Source organism: Rousettus aegyptiacus, unplaced genomic scaffold, assembly GCF_014176215.1.
Source record: "Rousettus aegyptiacus isolate mRouAeg1 unplaced genomic scaffold, mRouAeg1.p scaffold_m13_p_14, whole genome shotgun sequence".
NCBI lineage: Eukaryota > Metazoa > Chordata > Mammalia > Chiroptera > Pteropodidae > Rousettus > Rousettus aegyptiacus.
This window is the reverse complement of record NW_023416289.1, coordinates 43,524,042-43,545,678: the sequence shown is the minus strand read 5'-3', so window position 1 is coordinate 43,545,678 and position 21,637 is coordinate 43,524,042. Positions and strand designations below refer to the sequence as shown.

Here is a 21,637-nt window from a genome sequence, read left to right as displayed (position 1 = left end):
ACTCAGTTGGCCCACAGATCACATAAGGAAGGGCAAATATGCCTCTAGGCTTCAGGACCATCAAACCAAGGATTTGAGGGCCACCAGGACACACTCCTACCGTAATTTCTCTGACCTGTGAGTCAACATATTTCTCTGGACCAGCATTCTGCACACCACAGAAACATGGCGCCCAGCAGCTGCAAAGCTCACATCAACCAACCTCAGACCGCAAGTCCCAAAATCCCAGGGAAGGGTTGCGATTGCCCCATCTGCAGATCAGTCAACTTGACCTGCTGTTTGTTTTACTGTGATTGGCTCCATTTGGATGAAGTACCAGTCCTGGACCAACGATTGTGACCAGGGAGATGGGTTCGTGTAAAAACATGGAAAACTCCAACCTGTCCCACAGGTCTAAGCAGGGCAAGGAATGTCTTCAGAGAGGTAAGACAAAAGATGTCTGAGAGTTAGGATATGAGGATTCTGGTTTGCAAGAGACAAACTCAACTCCATCCAGCATAAACAATAAAAAAAAATTGCTGGGTCTCTAAACTGGGTAAGTCCAGGCAGGAGTGGCCCAGCTGTATTCAAGGGGGCTCAAACGTGGCCATTGGGTCCTTGGGAATTTCTCAACTTGGTATCTAATCTTGAGCAAATGTTTGTTTGACTTTTTTTATTGGTGTTTAACATACAGAGAAGTGCACTCATCACAAGTGTGTAGTCTGCTGAATCCACAGACATGCAGCCAGCTCCCAGATGGAGAAACAACATCCGCATTCCCCCAGGAGCCCCCACGGGCCCCCTCCCAGGCGCCGCCCTCCTAACCACCACCCTGACTTCTCACACCACAGAATATATACATACAAGGTGGAGACTGAGTTGTTCCAAATTCCTCAGATTTTGTGGCTGAGATAATTTATACTAGATGCCATCTAGTTACATCTTTTGAAATGTTTGGTGCAGACTTTTCTTTCTCTTCTCTAGTTCAGTTCTCAAGCTTGAAGGAGCATTGGAATCATCTGCATGGCTTGTAATAACAATGCAGCTCCTCCCGACCCCCCCACCTAGGGTTTCTAAATCAGTCGGTCTGGAGAGGGGCCCGATAATTTGCATTTCCCAAGAAGTCCCAGATGTAGCGATGCTTCCAGGATCACACTTTGAGAAACCCTGCTCTAATGAAAGTATAATAAGGTAGCAAACATACAAGATTTGTCTGGACAACAATACAGAAGAATTTTGTAGAGCACTGCATGTTTGTTTCCTTTCATTGTCTCAACTCTACAGATGATCACTTGGGATGGAAAGCTCAGACTCTTGTAGTTTCAGAGTGACAATCAAACACATCCCTTCCTAAAGGAGGAAAATATTTCCTTAGAAACCTGCAAACCCACCTACTAGTCAGCCAAGTCCTGGGGAAGTGGCCAGCATTATTGAAGCATCCTGTTCATTGGGTGTTTGGAGCTCTGTCTCCCCCTACTGGCAAGCCTCAGACCTGCATGAGAAAATAGGCCTAGAAAGTTCTATGGGAATGGCATTGGTTATTCTCCACGTGCCCCCCAGGGTCACTCTCTGCTTTTCTCCTGCCATGGGCCCTGGAAGGCTACCCTGTGCAGACTCCACCCACCGGGGTCCTTTGCCCTCCGCCTTCTGGTTGGGTTTTGCCAATCAGAGGCACTGACTGACAGGAAACCCAAGCGTGGGAGGAGGGAGGTGGGAGTATTTATTTTCCGGCCTCTCCCGCATCCCTGCTGGCCTGGCAGTGGCTGTGTTCCTGTACCTACAGCTCCAGCTCCTAGGGGCTCCTCTCCAAACTCTAACTTTCTCCCCAAAGGGTGATAATGGCTTGGGTCTCATTGAGGCTCCCACTCCTCTAAAATATCCCTTCATAAATGCTGCCACTTAAACTCTGAGTCACCACCTGCCGCCAGGACCCTGACTGAATTACAGCACAAACTTAGAATGAGCCTAGAAGAGAAGGGGACCCTCGCTCACCAGGAGTCCCAGAATTTCTCTTTAGGAAGAGCTTGGGATGGCCAGGAGGCTGGCAGGATGTATGTGGGATTCTTTGTGGGGAGGGCCTAAAGCCTTCACGACACATTCCTTGGACAATCCCTGACTGTCCCCTTGAGGGAAGGTAGAAGGAAAATGCCTTTATGTCCGTGTGCATTGCAGGTTGCTTGGGTCCTTGGTTACACTCATTTTTAAATTTTTTTTTTATTATTTATTATTATTAATGCCTATAGCACCTGGTCTTCCTATGTGGTCTCCCATCCAACTAACTACTAACTGGGCCCGACCCCGATTAGCTTCCGAGATCAGACATCAGGCTTGTTCAGGGTGGCATGGCCGTAGACCATGGACCAATGGCTCTACTGGGGCATGAACGCAGGACCTTCTGCATGTAAAGCAGACATGCTAACTGCTACACTATGGAACCACATCCTACACTCACTTTTTGTTTCAAGAGCCTTGAGAAGAAGGTAGTAATATGGTTCAGAGAGGTGTGGTCACTTGTCTGAGGGCACACAGTGAATAGCTATAATAATAGCTACCTTAAAAATTTTTTTGTTTTACTTCATTTATATGAAGTTCTAAAACAGGTGACACTAATTTCTGGTGAAAACAGAAAGCAGAGTTGCCCCCAGGGGTGAAGAAGACTGTGAATATTGCCTTCTAAGGGGGAAAGAACTACACTCCTGGGTCATGGGAATGTCCTCTGTCTTGATTTGAGCACTTAGTCACATGGGTGTATCTGTTTGTCACAAACTCATTGTTCCCTTAAGATCCGGGCATTATTTTTATTGAAAAAATAAGCAAGAATTTGCAAAACGAATAGTTGCCATTTTTGAGTGCTGCATACCAAATCTGTCCAAAGGAAGTACTTTGACCAAGAATGAATTCTCAGGATCAACTGATGAAAGATACGACGATGATAATAAAAACAAGCAGATACGTCGGGAGCACTCGCCAGTCTTGTATTCACTCTCTGAAAACCATGTGCATTGCACACCTAATCGTGTACCCGTGGTCTTCTAGGTCACAGGTCACAGGCACACAGCAGGAAACAAAACAGATGCAAATGACACTCCTCCTGGGGAGGCAGATAATTAAAAAATATTAAGTGAAATACACAGGACATTAGATGATGACAAGTTCTCTGGAGAAAAGTGAACAGAGCAGGGGGGGAATGGGGGCATGGGGCGGTCACATTTTGCAGACTTGATAGTACTGACACCTCAAAATGATATCCCCATGACAAAGGGACTAGGGTGCGACCCTATAGACAGAAGAGGAAGCTGAGGCACGGAGAGGTCAGCGGCCTGAGGTCTGGCGGAGAGGCAAGCCCGGAGACTCCTTCCAGGGGTCGCTTCCCAGACTCCTCTGTTCTCTCCTATAGGGGGTGGGGGCATGCAATGACAGGAAAGTTTACTTAGGCTTGGGGTCTCGGAGGGGAGTAAGTGGCTCGGCAGAAGGAAAGTGGGTGGGGGAGGGCTTCCCCCCACAGCCCCAGGGTTTGATCAAGTTGGAAGTGTGGGGTTGGAGGGAGGGTGAGCAAAGGGATTAATGAGACTGGAGCCTCCAGGCTGGGGACTCTGTAGGAATTGGCGGGGGAGGCAGGTTCCAGCCACAGGTGAGATTTCCCTGGCGCTGGAAGCGTTTAGTGGGTGATGGCTTACAGAGGTGAAGGGGGAGCGACAAAGGAGGGGTTAATGCGGGCGGGCCTGGCCGGGGCGGGGCCGCGGCCGGGAGGAGTCGCCACCCGTTCCCGCGCCACCGTCGAGCCCAGACCCCGCAGCAGCAGCCGACAGCGTCGCCGGCCGCCCCGTACAGCCAAGCGCGCAGGTAGGTTCTGATCCCTCCCGGGCCCGCGCTTGTGGTTCAGCCGCCTCAGGGCCGCGGCTCCCCGCACTCCCATCCCCACCCACCCGGGCCTCGCGCCCCTAGGTCGGCTGCCTCGGTCTCCCGCGCCGTCTGGTGCCCGCCCCTCTCGGGTGCTGGCTCTCCCGGCATCTCTGTGGGTGACTTCGTCTCTGGTCTGTCTCCAAGTCTCCGCCTGTGTCTGATGTCTGTCTGTCCGCTGACCCTCCTCCTCTGGATATGTCTCTTCCTCTCCATCTCTGGATGTCTCTGTGCCTGTTTCTTTCTCTCTGCCTCTCCATCTCAGTTTGTCTGGTCTCTGTCTCTCTGTCTCTGCTGGCCTCTCTCTCCCAGCCTCGCGAGGAACTCCGTCCCTATGAATCTCTCTCCATCTCCACATCCTTCTGTCTCTGTGCATCTCTGCCTTTTCCCTTCCTGTCTCTGTGTTTCTCTCTTGCCTCTCTCCCTATTTCTCTGTCCCCGTCTCTCTGTATCTTCGACCCCAACCTGCCACCCCATGCTCACCTCATTCCAAATCCTCACCCATCCCCAGAGCTTTCCTCTGGCCTGAGGAGCAGCTGGCAGTAGGGTTGCCACCTGGGGCAGGTGGACTCCGAGTAACGCTGTGACCCCGGCACCCTTTCACACAGTCACCCCGATGCTCCTGAGGTCCCACCCATCCCACCCTCTGATTTCAGGAATTCCTGGCTGTGGGGTGGACTTCCTCCTCACTTCCTCCCTTCCAGGATTTGTCTGGATCACTACGTTAACTCCTTCCTGCCTCAGCCTCATCCTCCCTCCTCCAGCTGGACACCCCCCACCCCAACCCCCCAAAAACCAGGCTGAGGGGTAGCTCTGCAGTTTCTGGGAAGCATCGGACGAGGGAGATGTGCTGTGCACTCATTCAGGGTGTGCCCTGGGGGATTTGCTTGGGGGCAGATGGAGATGATGGGAGTCACACCCCCCAATGTCCCCTCCAGGGCCCACCACCAACCCTGCTCTTTCCTGAACCCACTGAGAGGGCACCCCACTTCTCCCAGCTCCGCTTCTGTTAATGAACTTGACTTCAGGTTTGGGGTGAGGATGAGAAGGTTTTCTTTTCTGGGGGGTCCCAGTAGGAGGAGATGAGAGAGACTGATGGGGTGGCTCCCAAACTCTAGGAATCGCATAATCGGGAAGCTTTGAATGCGAAGTCTTTGGATAAAAGGGCCCAGAATGTGAGGACGATCAGATCAGCGGAGAAGCCTGGGAATGCTCCATCCTTGGAACCACAGGTCCTCAGGGTATTCGAATCCTCAGATCCAGAGAGATTTGTCCTGGAATCTTGGCAGTTTTCAGCCTTCGCAGCTGTGAGCTTGAAAAGGCTTTTGGAGCCATCTGAGCCAAAGCGCCCACTTGACAAATGGGGAAACTAAGACCCAACTGCGGAGGTTGCCTCAGCGAGCCAGTGCCAGGCTGGGGATTGGGACTCTACTTCCGCGGAAGCCCAAATCCTGTGATCTGGCTTCTTTTGCTACCACTAAGTCGAATTGATTTGGAGAAAGAGGTTCTCATGGGGAGGAGGGAAGAATGCTGGGATGAGCACGAGTGGCTGGGACCCAGAAGGCAGCGTTTTAGAAACAGAGAAAATATTCTAAAACCATGGTAGTGGCGAGGAAGAGGTGACAGGGGCTGGTCTGGGTGGAAGGTGAGGAGTTTCAGAGAGAGAGGCAGGGAAGTGTGTGTGTCGGGGGGCAGGGCTTAACTCCCGCCTGCCTCTGTCTCCTGACCCTCCCCATGAAGCCCACTGCTCCCTTGGGACAGGGCCTGTAATTTGGTTTGTGTCTAGACAAATAATAACTCAGCTGGTGTGAGCGAGCGGGGAGGGATGAGGCCAGGCCCTCTGGGCAAGGGATAGGGAGGCAGCCTGGGCCCCTAGTGTTCCCCCCAGGTGGTGAAAATTTAGGGGCTAGATGTAGGTGGTGACTAAACGCCTCGCCCATGATTCCTTGATATCTCAGAATTCTGTGTAATCTTAGAACTTCAGGCCCCTAGAAGGTTAAAAAAAACAGAATAAATGAGAGGGGAAAAGGATGTGGGGTTCACGGTACATAGAGTATGTTCTCATTTCTGCAAAAAAAAAGGGAAATACGTATTCATGTTTTTGCTTGGCAAAGATAATAATCACTGAGAGTTTAATAATAGATTATGAAAGTCGTAGAATGTTAAAAAAAAAATCATAGAGCGTTCTAACAATAGAACTTTCGAATCTTGGAATGTGAGCCTCCTGAAATATCTGGTAAGGGCATGGAAAGCTACAATGATAATAATAATAGAACAGAAAAAAGGTAGAGCTCCAGAATGTGACAATAATACAATGATAAACCGTGAACTGGACTAACAATAGAACCTGAGGATTTGAGAAATTTGGATCTAGAACATCAGAGGGACAGTGTCAGGACCCTGGTGTCCCTTCCTGGTGGTGTGGGCATTGGGGGAGATGGGGACCTTTGGTAGAAGAGGGGAAACTGAGGCCCAGCGGGGCGGTCAGGGTGGCCTAACTGCCCCCTGGTTTCCGCCTGCTGCCAGGACACCAGGTGGGGAGCGAGGCACGGTGATCACATTTCGTCCCCTAATGAGCAGACCGGAGCTGGCCAGTCCCCTGGGGCTGCCGGGGACAGGGCGGGGGGGGGGTGGGGGGGAGCCAGGAGAGGGGGGAGCCGGAGCCCAGGAAGGGGGGAAGTAGGGAGAGGCAGCCCGGTGGCTTCTGGGATGAGGTTGGTGAGTGAGCAAAGCGCAGCGGGGGTGTGGGGGGCTGCATCGCCTCTCTCTCTTATTCTTTCTACTGTCCCCCCTCCCCAGTCCTTGAGCCTTGCTGGGTTTGGACGCAGCTTACAGACTTAGGGACTTATCTGGCATGGGCAGCTGAGGCATAAAGTGGGGGCCGGGGTCTGAAGCCCTCTCATTCCCCCCACTATCGCTCCACACTTGGGCTTACTCTATTCCCTGCCCCTCCAGGGAGGGGCCAGCAGGGACCAAAGAGGGGGGCCTGTGGAACAGGGGGAGCTTCTGGTGGGGGCTGTGACATTTGGGGATCAAGTCGACAACAAAGCCTGAGGAAGGGAGGCAACTTATATCCCAACTGAAGCGAGTCTTGACGCTGGGCGCCAAGGTGGGCAGGTAGTCAGGTGACAGAGGGGTGCCCAAGACACCACAGCCGTTTGCTTTTTTCATGGTGAGAAAGTCCACATACCTTTGAGCAGGTTCTCCAAAGGGTCTCAGAACCCCGGAAACACTTGAGGAAAATTACAGGAGAGCGGGGAGTGTGGGGAGAAAACATTCAGGGAAGTAAAACTCTTCAGTGGAGAATGACAGAACTGCCCCGTCTTCACACATCGTGTGCCCCTCTGGGCCTTGGTTTCCCCGCCTGTACCAGGAAAGGGGCAGAAATAGCCTCTCGCCCATAGTTGTCGCAAATAGGCCTGCTGCACTGCGGAATTTGAAGTCTGGTGCTCCTGTGCTGTCTTTGGAGGGTTTGGTGTGGGTAGATCTCAGGCGGTGGAGAAAGGGAGGGTGGTCTGGGTGCCCCTCACCCATGCCCAGCACCCCCAAGAAGCAGGTGCGTTGAGGAGGAGGGATGGGAGATGGGAGAGGTGAGGAAATCAGCAGTGGGAAGTGTATTTCCTCTGGCCGCCAGAAATTAGTCTCCTGCCCCTGCGCCTGCTCCGGCCTCAGCCGAACCCCAGGGGGTCTCCACAGGGTGGGGTGAAGAGAAATCCCAGGTCTGGGATCCGCCTCCCACTACGAACCGGGGGTTTCCAGTCTCAGCTCTCTGGTGCTTGTGGCATAGCAGTAATTGTTCCAATACCACATAATTTATAGATGATATCACCAAGCGTTTTTTATATCTGACCTGACACGTTTAAAAGTTGTACACCCCCTTTATAAGAAGGGGAAACGGAGGCTCCTGAAAAAGAAGTAATTCCCTCAATGTCGCAAGAAGAGAGGGGACAGAGGGGACCTAGAGTCTGAGCGAGGGGCAAGAGGTGTTGTGGTTTTGGGGGGCAGGGTCTGATTTGAAGGGAGAGACTGGATTGTGCTTTTCCAGCCATGAAGGCAGTTGCTCTGGGAACCCCATGGGGGAAGAACACACCTAGCGGGACTGAATTGAGTCAGTTATGTATCAGGGCTTCCGCCCTTTTTGCTCCCCCACCCCCACCTCCTTCTCCGGGAGCCCACAGAGACTTATTTGAGCCTGAAGTGGGGGGTGGTGCTACCTCAAGGGGAGAGGGAGCCCACATTGGGGGATGGGCTGACCAAATTGTGTTCTTTCAGTCCACAGTCATTTATTGAGCACCTCCTGTATGCTGGGGAGACAGCAATCAACACAAAGAGACTGACCTACTGGAATGTCCACTCTAGACAGACAAAGACAAGGTACAAGGAGATGTGAGTAGAGCGCCTGGGGGTAGGGGGGTGGGGGGACTCTTAGTAGCAGGGACCTCACTGAGGGGGTACAGGAGGTGGAGGAGCTCGTCCTAAGGTCTGAGGGAAGAGCATTCCAGGGGGAGGGACAGTAAGGGCTCAGGTTTTGAGACTGGAAAGAAGGTCGTTGGCTTTGATCCCCCTGGGGCAGGGGAGGGGAGGTGGGCAGGAAAGTCAGGCCATGCCTTGTCACTTGGGGCAAGGAGCTAAGATTTCACCCCACGGCCCGTATGAAGCCCTTGGAGGGTTTCAAGCAGCAAAGTAACCAGAGCCGATTTCCAGGTTGGAGAGACATTTCTGGATGCAACGTGGGAAGTGAGGTGAAGGCAACCCAGGAAGCGGCAAGGAAGCTGCTGTAGGGGTCCAGGCAAGCGAGCGGTGATGGTGGCATTGAACAGGCAGCGGCAGGGGTTCCAGACATGCACAGGTTCAGGGTTTGTTGTGGAGTTCGGCAGAGCCAAGAGGACTTCCCTGTGGAAGGGTGCTCAGGCATAAGGGAGGCTTCCAGGGACCTGCTGTGTGGTCTCGGACTTATCCCCTCCCCCACCTGGACCTCAGTTTCCTCATCTGTCCAATTGGCTCAAGTGTTTTTTTGTTTTCTTTCTCTTTTTTATATATTTTTTCTTTTTTTTTTCTTTTTCAATTACAATTGACGCTCAATGTTATTTTATATTAGTTTCAGGAGTATAGCTTCGTGGCTAGCCATCTGTCAATTCATGAAGTGATCCCCCCAATTAATCTAGCACCCGCCCCGGCATTGTCTACAGTTACTACAATATTATGGACTATAGTCCCTGTGATGTACTTTACGTCCCCGTGACAATTTTGTAACTGCCGATTTGTACTTCTTAATCCCATCACCTGTTTACCCAGCCCCCCAATCCCCCTCCCATCTGCAACCAGTGGTTTTCAAAGTGTGTCTCAGGGGTTCTTCAGAGGTGCCCCCCCTTATTTCGTGGAGAACACAGAGCAGTGTCTCCCTTTCTCTGTCTCAGACAGGGCTTCCAGTTAAGATTTTTTCTTTTAAACCCATAATATTAAACCTGGGCAAGCCCCTCGGTGTGGTGGTTTCCTAAGATACCTCCGATTCAGGCCCTTGCTCCCCCTCTCTCCAGGGCTGACAACGGGCATGGGCTCGGTCCATGACTGTCCTTTGCCCTGTGTTTGTAGGTTTTCCCAGGACCAAGGGGTGGGGGGTGACAGGCCTGAGGTTCTCACCGGGAAAAGTCAGAAGGGAGGAGGCAATGCAGGGAGTGGTCGTTGAGGGAGGAGACCGCAGGTCTTGGTCCCGGGCTTGCCCTTGCTCCCTGACCTTGATGGAGTCCAGCAGCCCCTCCTCCTCTCATCCCTTCCCCCCAGCGCTCAGCAGCACTGGTCCTCAGGCCCTGCTGTGAGCCCAGGACCTCTCTCTGTCCAGTTATTCTCCAGTGAAAACGCAAGCACAGGCTGGAGCAAAGGGGGCGAGAGCCGAGGTTTCCCCTCTCCGGGCATCAGGACCTTGGACAGGTCTCTGAATCGCTTTGTGCCTCAGTTTGTCCAACAGGGGGAATAAATAGTACTTTCCTCCTGGAGTTCAATACATTTTAATGAATTTGTACCCATTAAAGTGCTTAGAACAGGGTCTGCTATGAAGTAGGACTCATAAACTCTAGCTGTTACTATCACTATTGTTGACATGGTCAAGAATGGGGTGCCCTGGGCTAGGGGTGGGAGGCTGGCCCCAGCCAGGGTTCCGGTTCCGGTTTCATCACTGCCTTGCTGTTGGCTCAGGTGGGGGAAGGGATAAGTCCAAGACCACACAGCAGGTCCCTCGTGGGAAGTGACCCAGCCTGTCTGGGCCCCTTCTTCATGTCTGTGAAATGATAGCGATAACCTAGTCCTGCATTTTCCAAAGCATGACAGGATCCTTGCGCCAGGTTTACATGGTTTCCGGAAGAAAGTTCTAAAATCTGCGCTGGGTCATTATTTTAACATTAGGCAAGTACATCTGGCACCTCAAATCTGTGCTTTCGGAGATCTGTTTTCTAGAATGGGGCTCGGCGTGGCATCGTCAGGGCGTCCACCCTCTGCAGCCTGCGGGAGTTACGGTGAGGGGTACAGGCCGAGGGGGCAGTCCGCGACTCCCCTCACTGCAGGCCTCTCTCCCCACAGGCATGCAGCATCAGCCGTGACTCGTGAGGTGGGGCCACCTCATCTCAGCCACTCAGCCCCCAGGAGGACCAAGCTGGAGTCCCTCCCTAGCCCCCTTCGATCCCCCCCCCCCGCCCATCTATAACCTTCCTCTGATCTAGCTCTTACTCACCTCCTTCCTGTTTTTTAAAAACTTTTTTCCACATTCCCCAGACAGAGACCTTCCTTTCTGTGCGCCCCCCGCCAGGATACCTCCTTTTTGTCATTTCCTCCATGGCGGTTGTACTTATTTTCTCCTTTCTTCCCAGGGCCCTAGGGAATGACAGCGCTACCACCCACATTGGCTGGTCTTTTTGACAAGCCCTAACTGTACTCTGTTCTATTTCAACACCATCCTGTATGTTTCCTCTGTCTTCTAGAACATTCCACCCCACCATTGCTTCCGCACCGCCATACTTAATTTCTCCTTTCTGTACAGATAGCTCCCTCTCCCATGGCCCACTGATGCCTTCATCTCTGTCTCTATAAATATTCCCTTCCTCCAATTTTTGTGTTACCTCAATACTCCCTCGTTTATACTCCGACTGGGTCTATAAACACCCCCTTGACAAAGCTCTTTGTTAATCCCTCCCAAACCTCCCTCCTGTTGTAATTCTATCCTTCCTCTAACTTTTCCCTCTGAAGCTTCGCCCTTTCCTGCCTGGCTTGGCCCAGGTTTCATAAGCAACCTCATCTCTTCCCTGTGGACCGCCTTCCACCATGTTCCCCTGAGCCTCCAAGGAGGGGGCTCAGGGGGCCCGATGGCCTCCCGCCCCCCGCGTCCCCACAGCCCCCCCGGGCTAGGGGAAGCGCCTGAACACCCGAGCGCTGAGAATGGGCAACCGCACGTGGGAGGGCTGCCACGTGGACTCTCGCGTGGACCACCTCTTCCCGCCGTCCCTGTATATCTTCGTCATCGGCGTGGGGCTGCCCACGAACTGCCTGGCCCTGTGGGCCGCCTACCGCCAGGTGCGGCAGCGCAACGAGCTGGGCGTGTACCTGATGAACCTCAGCATCGCCGACCTGCTGTACATCTGCACGCTGCCGCTGTGGGTCGACTATTTCCTGCACCACGACAACTGGATCCACGGCCCCGGCTCCTGCAAGCTTTTCGGGTTTATCTTCTACACCAACATCTACATCAGTATCGCCTTCCTGTGCTGCATCTCCGTGGACCGCTACCTGGCGGTGGCCTATCCGCTGCGGTTCGCGCGCCTGCGCCGCGTCAAGACGGCCGTCGCGGTGAGCTCCGTGGTCTGGGCCACGGAGCTGGGCGCCAACTCAGCGCCCCTGTTCCACGACGAGCTCTTCCGTGACCGCTACAACCATACTTTCTGCTTTGAGAAGTTCCCCATGGAAGGCTGGGTGGCCTGGATGAATCTCTACCGGGTCTTCGTGGGCTTCCTGTTTCCCTGGGCCCTCATGCTGCTGTCTTACCGTGGCATCCTGCGGGCCGTGAGGGGCAGTGTGTCCACCGAGCGCCAGGAGAAGGCCAAGATCAAGCGGCTGGCCCTCAGCCTCATCGCCATCGTGCTGGTCTGCTTCGCGCCCTACCACGTGCTCCTGCTTTCCCGCAGTGCCGTCTACCTGGGCCGCCCCTGGGACTGTGGCTTCGAGGAGCGTGTGTTCTCGGCCTACCACAGCTCGCTGGCCTTCACCAGCCTCAACTGCGTGGCCGACCCCATCCTCTACTGCCTCGTCAATGAGGGCGCTCGCAGCGACGTGGCCAAGGCTCTGCACAACCTGCTCCGCTTCCTGGCCAGCGACAAGCCCCAGGAGATGGCCAATGCCTCGCTCACCCTGGACACGCCGCTGGCTTCCAAAAGGAGTAGCTCGGCGAAGGCCATGGTGGCCGGCTGGGCGGCAGCCCTGCCCTCCCAGGGGGACCAGGTGCAGCTGAAGATGCTGCCACCGGTGCAGTGAACCTCAAATCGTGGAGCCCCCACTCCTCACATCCCATCCCACATCCCTTTTCCCTCCTCCGCCAGTATGCAAATCGTATGTAAATAAGGCTGCGTTACCATTCACAAGAAGAAACCAGAGAAACTGAGGCTGGTGGGTCATTGGTCAACCATTATCCTCCATCACGACCCCTAACAATTCAGGTGAACTGCATCCAGCCCTGTGTTCACTGGTGCTAGTGACACGGTGGCCCTGCCCTCATGGGTTCCCGCTCTAGTGGACAGTGATGACACAGTGTGAAAGGCTCAGGCACGGGAGGCCAGGGTCTGGGGAACTCAAGGGATATCCGACCCAGTCTGGAGGTCAGAGAGGGCTTCCTGGAGGAGGGGACTGGTGAATTAATTTCCAGAAGGTCAAGACAAAAAGAGAAAAAAGTTAGGATTCTTTCCAACAAGGGGGCAAAAGTAGGTGATTCGAGGGGAAAGTGGAAGGAGAAATTCACTGAGCATGGAGTGATTGCTTTTGCTTTTGAGAAGCCTCCGGTCACCTAGGGGAGAGAGATCAGGACAGAGCAACTCCGAGTTTCTGAATAAACAGCCTTGTCCAAGTCAGGACTGAGGAAGAAGAGGGAGTGTGTCAGATAGAACCCAAGTGAAGGGCAATCGATGTGACTGGCTGGAGGAGGAGTGAGCAGGGCAGGCTGGGGAAGGAGGCGTGGAACCAGGGGAAGGATATTTATTCACTCATTTGTTTAAGATTTATTTGTGCCTATAGTCTTTCTTACCTGTGCTAGCAGGGGACGGGAATACAGCAGTGGCCAAGACAGCCCAGGCCACACCCTCACAGGACTCAGGGTAAATGAGTAAATAAAAGTGAATATGATGTTTGCAACTGATAAGCTCAATGAGGAAAAATAAAGCCAACTGAAGGGACAGAGAGTGACGTGGAGTGTGATCTAGATGAGGTCAGGGAAGGGCTCATGCAGAAGGTGGCATTTGAGCAAAGACCTGCAGGAGGTGAGGGCGTCAGCCCTGTGGCTGTCCGGGGGAAGAGCATTATGGGTGGAGGGAACAGTGAATGCGAAAGCCTGAAGGAAGGGAGAGTCTGAACTTTGAGGCACAGCGGTGTGCGGTACAGATGAAGTGTGACAGGAATGGGAGGTCCTCTGTCAAGGGGACAGAGGCCCATCTTTTGAGGCTTTTTAAGTCCTGGTGAGGACTTTGCCTTTTACTGTGAGATAAATGAGAGCCACAAGAGGAGGGATGTGATTTGACTTAAATGTGAACAGGATCTCACTGGCTGCTGGGAAATAGAACGGGAAATTAGGGCAGCAGCTGGGAGCCCAGTGAAGCGGTGACTGCATTAGTCCATGTGAGAGATAGTGGCGGCTGGACCAGGGTGGGTGGTGGAGTGAGCAAGGGGCAGTGGTCAGCTTTGGGATGTATTTTGAAGAAATGATGAGAGAAACATAAGGGTCTGTGAGATTGTGCAATGTGAGCCTCTTGCCCATCCTGGGAAAAGGGTAAATGGGAGCCTGAGCTGGAAAGACCTCTGGGAATGATCCCAGGCCCTCTTCCAGGGCGGTCACCAAAGAGCCCAAGTCATTAGCCCAGGGTTGCACAGCCGGTGAGTCAGCTGGGGCCACCCTGGGCTCCCTCTCCCTTCTGCATCTCTGCCTCTGTTCCCACGCCCCAGATTGGCCAAGGCTGCCTGCCATGGCTGGTATCCCTCTCCCTCCCTGGCTGCCAGGAGTCACCAGAAATGGTCCTCATTTATAACCAAGCTGGAGAACAGGAGGAAGGACTCAGATCTGCACAGGCTTCACCCCTCCTGATAGGTCATTTCCATTTCCCTCCCTTCCTCCCCTGTGTAATAGTCTCCAAGCTCCTGATGAGATGTGATGATCTCTCCACACACACACACACACACACACACACACACACACACACACACCCCTCCCTCCCTTGCCCCAGAAGTTCCCAGAAGAGGTTCCTGGAAACCTTCTCAGAGAAATGAAGAGGAAGGAGGAGGGGAACAAGAAAAAAAACAAAGAAGAAAATGGTTTTGTATGAGGGGGGTTACTGAGATGCAGGAAGTTGGGGTTTTGGTGTTGGGGGAAGGGAAAGGAGGGGAACCTGGGATCTGGGGGCCCTGGTAATTTTCTCATCCCGTCTTACGGCCATAAAGCTACTGAGATGGAGATGCTGGCCAGACACCTTGAACACAGTGACCTCAGAGAATCGGATGAAAACTTGCACATTATCCTTCCACCAAATGCTCGCTCCCATTCATTCAATAAATATTTATTGTGCACCTACTATGTGCCAGGCACTGTTCTAGGAACTGAGGAAACAGCAGTGAATTATACAGAAAAAAAAAGTCATGTACACATTTGGAAGTTTCCTAAGCCCAGCATGGGGAACCTCAGCCCCCCAGTAGGTCTTTGGGCCCCAGGGTTACTCTCTAGGGCTGAGGAGACAACTCTGGGCTGGCATTCAAGAAATCCCAGGCTCAGCTTCATCCTGATGACACTTGCAATATTGGATAAATCATTTTCATCCTCTGACCTCCAAGGTCCACATCCACTTGGTACCAAACCATTTTACAGACTGTTAGCCAGTCATGTGGATCTTGAACAGGCCCCAAGCTTCCTTGCGCCTTTAGTCTAGAAGGGATTCTGGGGAGGAGTTCTTTTTATGGACTTGGCATTCTTAGTATATAATTTAGAATATCCGAGTTCAAACGTGCCAGTGCCATCATTACAGATAAAGTGGTCCATTGGTGCCTGGGACTCGTCGAAAGGTGGTTGGGCAGCCGGGGTGGAAAGCCCAGGGTGCCCGACTCTACATTCTGAATGTTTACTTTCTCCTACACACCACTTCTCTGTGCTCCTGTCTTCTCTCTCTCTGCCTCTCCTAGAATCTCTCAATTACCCATCAGCACTCCACCATCTAGAAGTTTCTCTCCACCCCTTTCTGATCTTGTTTATATAATTTTACTCCCTGCTGGGTAAGGGAGGACAGTCTGGGACATGTTCTTCAACTCCTTCCTGAGTCAGCTCCCTGGGGACCCTTGTGCCCAATGGGGCCTGAGAACAAGATGCTGGGCTATCAACTTCTGCTGATTGGAAAACCTTGTGCCAGCCCCCTGTCCCTCTCTAGGCCTTTTTCAGTTACTTGGGAAGCGGCTGGATTAGCTGCTTCTGGAGATGTAATATGCCCTCATGCTAGAGCTAGCATGAATGATGCTAATACTTGTATGGTAATAAGGGCTGTTTATTGAGTGTTTACTATGTGACTGGCACCACTCTAAGCACTTAACATAGTTCGCTGTCTTTCTACATTCAAGATTCGCATGCAAACCTCACATAACCCAGCAGTGCTACTATGATTCACATTTTGTGGACGAGAATACTGATGCCCAGAGAAGTTAAGTCACTCGTCCAATATCACACAGCAAGTAAATGATGGAACTGTTCCCCAAACAAGGTCTGTATGACTAAATGAGAGCTTTCTCGCAAACACGGTGAGAGCTCTAACCTGCGGGGGTAGGTGTATTTGGGATTCATTAGCTCTAATTAGGACTAATTAAGGGCCTCCTTTGGGCGAAAAGGCCATGTAGGTACGTAACGTCACGAAAGAGCGCGGTGACACCAGCCACGCGGGCGTGGGAACTCATCCACGTTCCAGCGAGTAGCCGTTTAACCGCATCACCCTCTGACCGCCTCGCTTCCGCCGTACATTTGCATATTGAGCAAACGGACGCCCGGGCGTCAGCGATGACGCGGTGACGTCAGGTAGCGCCCCTGCAGTTCCCTCCCCGAGCGTATGCACGTACGCTCGCACGCACGGCGATGAGCGGGCGGGGGAGGAGGGAGAGATTGGAGGCGCCCCGCCCAGTCAGCAGGGTTGCGCGTGCCCCGTGCGACCGCCAAGATGGTGGTGGGCGCGTTCCCTATGGCGAAGCTGCTATACTTGGGCGTCCGGCAGATCAGCAAGCCGCTTGCCAACCGCATTAAGGAGGCCGCCCGCCGGAGCGAGTTCTTCAAGACCTATATCTGCCTTCCGCCAGCTCAGCGTGAGTCTGACCCCGTGTCCCTCCAACCTTTCCATTCTCCAACCCCTCTCAGGTGGTTGCTCCGGGTTCACGACCAATCACAGCTCGAACCGGCAAAGTCTTGCAGCCAATAGAGATGGTTCCTGGGATAAGGGCATGAGGGTAATCCAATTGTAAGGACGGGCGTGGGCTAAGGGGTGGGCGCTCCCATGTTGAAAATACTATCCAATAGAGGAAGAGAGCGCGTGGAGACTGATGTCTAGACGAGCCAATAGTGTGGGGGATGAGTAATTTGGGCGAGGTATTCCAGGACAGAGTGGAGCCAGGGGTTGAGCCGAGGAGGGACCAGACGGGGTCGTTTGCCAGGCCATCCTTAGGTGCCTTAGTTTCCTTAACTTCACCTCGTGCCTCAGTTTTCCTCCCGTCTGGGAGGTGAGAGGTCCTTGTATGTCATCCGTTTAGGACATCCGTTTGCCCCAGTTATATTCCGGGAAAGAGGCCTGGCTTAGAAGCGTGGCTCGGGGTGAAGCTGGGGTCTGGAACGTGGCCTGGGAATCTGGCAAAAGGGTGATTTTAACCAGAGCGGAGCGTCATTCATCTATTTATTAATCCAGTGATACACCGTGTTTATTCGTCCGTCCATTCAGTAGACATACCTGCTGGCGCTTTGTTGGGTACTGGGAGACACACACACATGACCCGTCATTGTCAAACCAGAGTGGTCAGGGTGGTGGGAACGTTGGACCTCAGAGAGGCCATCTGATCCAGGGGCATGGTGCCAGGAAGGCTGTCTAGAGGAGGGCAGCCCGAGCTGAGATCTGAAGGACATAGTAAACACTCCAAATATGAGCTACTTTTAAAAGACAAACTATATGCTCTATGCCTATGTTAGTATAAAATAAGGAAATTTAAAGTAATTTGCTGGATCAGAGAACCACCGTTTATCCATCCATCACTTCATTTAACTAGTATTTTCTGAGCATCAGCTCTGTGCCTAGCCTTGTGCTGGGCAATGTTGGTGAAACAGCAGGGACCAAGTCACCTCAGTCTGTGCCCTCAAGGAGCTCACAGTCTAGTGGGGACAGACCCACCCTGCAAGAGTGATGACCTAAAGTGAGCAGAGCTGGGATGGAAGAGCCCACTAGATGCCTGACCTGGCTTGGGGTTCAGGAAGGGCTTCTTGGCAGAAGAGACCTCTGAGCTGGAACCTGAAGGGTGAGGAGAACCTCACCAGACAACACAGGGACAAGGATGATGTCGAGGAAGAGGGAGGAACATATACAAAGGCCAGACGGTTAAGAGGAATACATGTTTTTTTCCTTATAAGTTTGGGTGTTTAAAGTTTGCATTCCAGGACCTAAAATTTTTAATCTGTTGGTGTTTGGTGAACCTTCTGCAAATCGTAGATTCGAAAAGTGTTGGATTGCACGGTTACCAAGTGCTTTCATGTCACCTATCTCATTTTATCCCCATGTCATGGAGGGAAAATGACTTTCCCCGGTTTATAGAAGAGAAGACAGAAGTGAATTGCTGAGATCGCACATGAGTTTGTGCCAGAGGCAGGACTGACCTCCTGCGCTGTGAATTCCCAGAGCTGGTTTCTGTTTCCTGCCACTACCTTGTTCCCAAGCACTGTGATATTTCTTAGCGTTGTGGTGTATAAAGTGGCTTCTCGAGTTAGACTGACATGAGTTCCTTCTGGGCCCCACCCCTTCCCATCTGGGTAGCTTGGGCAGGTCACTTAACCCCTCTGAGCTTCAGTTTCTTCTTCTGCATAGTGGGCATTATATAATAGGACCATTGAATGGGCACATACTTTGTACCAGGGTGTGTGGTAAGCACTTCACAGGTCTTCTAGCATTAAATCCTCACAAATTATTATGAGATAGATACTGTCGTTATTCCCATTTTGTGTACTGTATATTATATATGCATTTATGCTATGAATAATCCTTATGATATTGTGAGGAATAAATGGATATACAGTGTTAAGTCAGTGGTTGACACTAAATTGTGGCTATTGTGTACATGTGGATACGGCAGAGAAGGCAAAAAATCTTGTACTCAGGGACCTTAATTTTCAGGGTAGGGAGAGCCAGACAATAAACAAAATCATTAATTAAAATATTAAGTATATTAGATAGTAATAACTGCTCTGGAGAAAACATCAGGAAGCAGGAGTGTTTGAAGGCAGGAGAGAGTGAGCCTGGCACTTTTGGCCAACAGTGAGGCCAGGGTAGCTGAGCAGGGAGATTAAGTGGAGACCAAGGGCAGAGGGGAAACCTGTGGTGATAAGAAATGTGGGCAGATCATGCAGGGCCTGTGGGCAAACAAATACTTATAGCTGTATTTCAATAAAACTTTATTTACAAAGGCAAGCAATGGGCCAGATTGCTGAGCCTTGTTGTAGATTAAAGAATACTGAAGAGGCATGATAATCAAATGCAGTGCATGATCCTTGAGTAGACTCTAGATTTAAAAAATAAATAAATAAAAAGTAAAAAGGGCATTTGGGGGACAATTGAAGAAATCAAAATATGGTATGGATACCAGTACAGTTGATAACCATAATCACATAATTTTGAATATTGTCTGGGGTAGCAGAGGTGGGTTTGTATGGCTCACAAATGTAAAGTATTTACTCTGTGGACCTTTACAGAAAATGTTTGCTGACCCTGCTCTGTAATAGCATCCCTCTCCTTTCTTATTTTTCATGACATTGACATTTGGAAGAGTCCAAGGCAGTTGCCCCTTAGAGTGTCCCACAATCTGGAGTTTTCTGATCGTTTCCTCTGATTGGGTTCTGTTGAGCATCTTTGGCAGACGTGCTGGTGTGTCCTGAGGACATCACCTCAGGGGGCTCCCGCTGTCTGTCACTTCCGTCATTTGTGACACTAACTTGGATCCCTTGGTTAAGGTGGTGAGCACTGAGAGAACCTTTCCTTTTCCCCTTAGTAATGAATAACCAGGAGATTTGTTTGGAGGGTAGAGCCGCAGGATTTCCTGTGGATTGGGTGTGACATGGCAGACTGGAGGAGGGGCAGGTTTCACAGAAAGGACCGGGAGCTCAGTCTGGGACAGGTTTAGCTGGAGAAGCTATTAGGTGTTGGAACACACTGACTTTAATCTTTACACTTCTTTTATTGTGCTGTTATTATCTTAACACTGCTAATGGCCCTTCGCTGTGGCCCCCAACCTGTGCGATTAGAATTTCCCAGAGCCAGTAGCATCTAGGTGTTCTCCCAGGTCAGGTCTCCAGAGCTGCCCAGAACATCTAGCAACTGTGCCTTTGATTGGGTTCACTCAGCAGGGTAGGCCCGGCTGTGCATGTTCTTACAGGATGTGCGTCTGCCTGAGGGAAGATCAGCAAATCCCCAAAGCGGAACTCATGGACCATGCATGCACTATATCGCAGAGGCAAGGATCTTTTTAAACAAAGATTTCCCGGGGGAGAAATAAATAAAGGAGGTTGGTGTTGCCAGGCAGATAGAGGCCACTCTTGCAAAGGGCACTGCTGACACTTTCAGAGGAGCTATGGGATGTCTCTGGGCAGCTGGCAGGTTCCAGCTGGTTTCTGCTTATCCCGTCAGACCATACTGGTCCTTACTGTAGTGCAGCACTCACAGGCGGCAGCATCATGCCCACTTCCACCAGTGGCCACATCCCAGTCCCTAACTTGTTGAGTGTTTTACCTTACACAGCAACGGGGGCTTTACAGATGTGACTGAACTAAGGGTAGCTGGGTTTCTCACATGGTCACTCAGGGCTCCCAAAAGCCAGATTTCCAGGAGGGAAGAAGCAGAAGCTGCAGGCCATTCAAGGGCAAGGGCTGGAACGGCACTGTCATTTTCACCACATTCCGTTGGTCGAAGGCAGCTCTGGCACAGAGCAGAGTGAGTGTGGGCGGGATCTGTACCAGGAGTGATGTGGAGGGTCACCAAAGGCAGTCTGCTACAGAGTGGAGGCTCTTGGATTTGAGTCCGGGTGTTACTTATTAGCTGCGTGGCTTTGGGCAAGCAGCCTGACCTCTCTGAGCCTTTGTTTCCATGTTTGTCAGATGAGGGTGGTGGTAGAACTCACCTCCTGAGGATGCAGGAAGCAGCAGGTGTCAGGGCCTGGCTCACACTGAGCATGCGCACCTGGTTGTTGGTACTGGCTATGAGCACAGACAGAATTTGTTCTTATCATATGTTCTTATCAGAAGAGGCTAAAAACCTCTTCCAGATAAAGGCTTCCTGCACTCAGACCCCTGCTTTACCATTTACTGGTGTTCTGGGTAAGTCGCTGTGCCTTTCTGTACCTCAGCTTCCCCCTCTGTGCAGAATAGCACTCACGTCATTGGTGAGACGGGAGGACCTGTTGCTAACACGAATACCCTCAGCACAGGCCCAGCGCTTTCTAAGTTCAGTACACAGCAGCGTAGCTGGGAAGACAGGCCTCTGGGCCTGGGCTGCGTGGTGTGAGGGCCAGGTCTGCCACCTTCTCCGTGACCACAGGCAAGTTATTTAACTTCTCTGGGCTTCAATGTTGTTACCTAGAAATTGGATTGCTGGGTTGATTCCATGAGTTAATATCCACAAAGCATTAAGCAGTGACTGGCCTTTAAGTGCTGCATAAATGTTTGTTGAATGTATAGAAATGTCAGGCATCATTGCTATTTTTATCATCATCATTTTAATGCTAAACCGTGTAGCATGATCCTTCTCAGTGTGTGCTCCCTGGTCTGCTGTCACGGCTGAGCAAACAGTTCCTCAAGCCCCTAGAACAGGGATCCCTAATCATCGGGCCCCGGACTGGTCCTATTCCGTGGCCTCAGGAACCAGGCCGCACAGCGGGAGGTGAGCGGCGGGCAAGCAGGCAAAGCATCATCCATATTTGTAGCCGCTCCCCAGTGCTGACAGCCAGCATCACCACCTCAGCTCTGCCTCAGATCATCAGGCATTAGATTCTCATAGGAGCACCCGCCCCTGGTGCTGCAAAAGTTGGGGACCACTTCTCTGGATGGTGTTGTCCCATTCCTCAGTCAGCCCTCATGGGCTCATGTCAGGCGGAAGGCTCTGGGGTTTCGTGTGAACATTTCTCACTAGCCTGGGGCATTGGTTCCGTTCGATCAGGTGCTGGGATTGGAGTTATATATCTCAGTGGGAAAAAAAAAAAAAAAAGTGACAGAGTCAGCCAGAGAGAGGGCATTGTGGCTGAGGAGAGAGCC

General features: G+C 51.9%; 2 protein-coding genes across 5 annotated transcripts in view; both read left to right on the top strand.

Moving 5' to 3' along the window:
• The first annotated feature begins 3,419 nt into the window (after positions 1–3,419).
• GPR4 (G protein-coupled receptor 4) lies at positions 3,420–14,689 on the top strand. 3 transcript variants are annotated; one of them, XM_016155449.2, is made up of 3 exons: positions 3,420–3,822; positions 8,152–8,253; positions 10,453–14,689. In XM_016155449.2, the coding sequence occupies exon 3, from the start codon at positions 11,305–11,307 to the stop codon at positions 12,391–12,393; it is 1,089 nt and encodes a 362-aa protein (XP_016010935.1). In that variant the 5' UTR covers positions 3,420–3,822; positions 8,152–8,253; positions 10,453–11,304; the 3' UTR covers positions 12,394–14,689. The 3 variants fall into 3 exon arrangements, with proteins under 3 accessions (XP_016010935.1, XP_016010933.1, XP_036088410.1); XM_016155447.2 differs by having other exon boundaries at positions 8,152–8,265; XM_036232517.1 differs by lacking the exon at positions 3,420–3,822 and adding an exon at positions 7,746–7,862 and having other exon boundaries at positions 8,152–8,265.
• An 89-nt stretch (positions 14,690–14,778) lies between these two features.
• The window catches only part of LOC107515986 (reticulon-2), an 84,682-nt gene continuing 77,823 nt past the window's right edge, over positions 14,779–21,637 (top strand). The window contains exon 1 of one of the 2 annotated variants that reach the window (XM_016155320.2): positions 14,779–16,449. In XM_016155320.2, coding sequence (XP_016010806.1) covers positions 16,308–16,449 — 142 coding nt within the window. In that variant the 5' untranslated portion in view covers positions 14,779–16,307. The remainder of the gene's footprint in view (positions 16,450–21,637) is intronic. The other variant, XM_036232491.1, reaches the window with a different exon arrangement.

Excerpts from the sequence above, each read along its gene's own strand:
- GPR4 (XM_016155449.2), top strand. The coding sequence starts at position 11,305 with ATGGGCAACCGCACGTGGGAGGGCTGCCACGTGGACTCTCGCGTGGAC.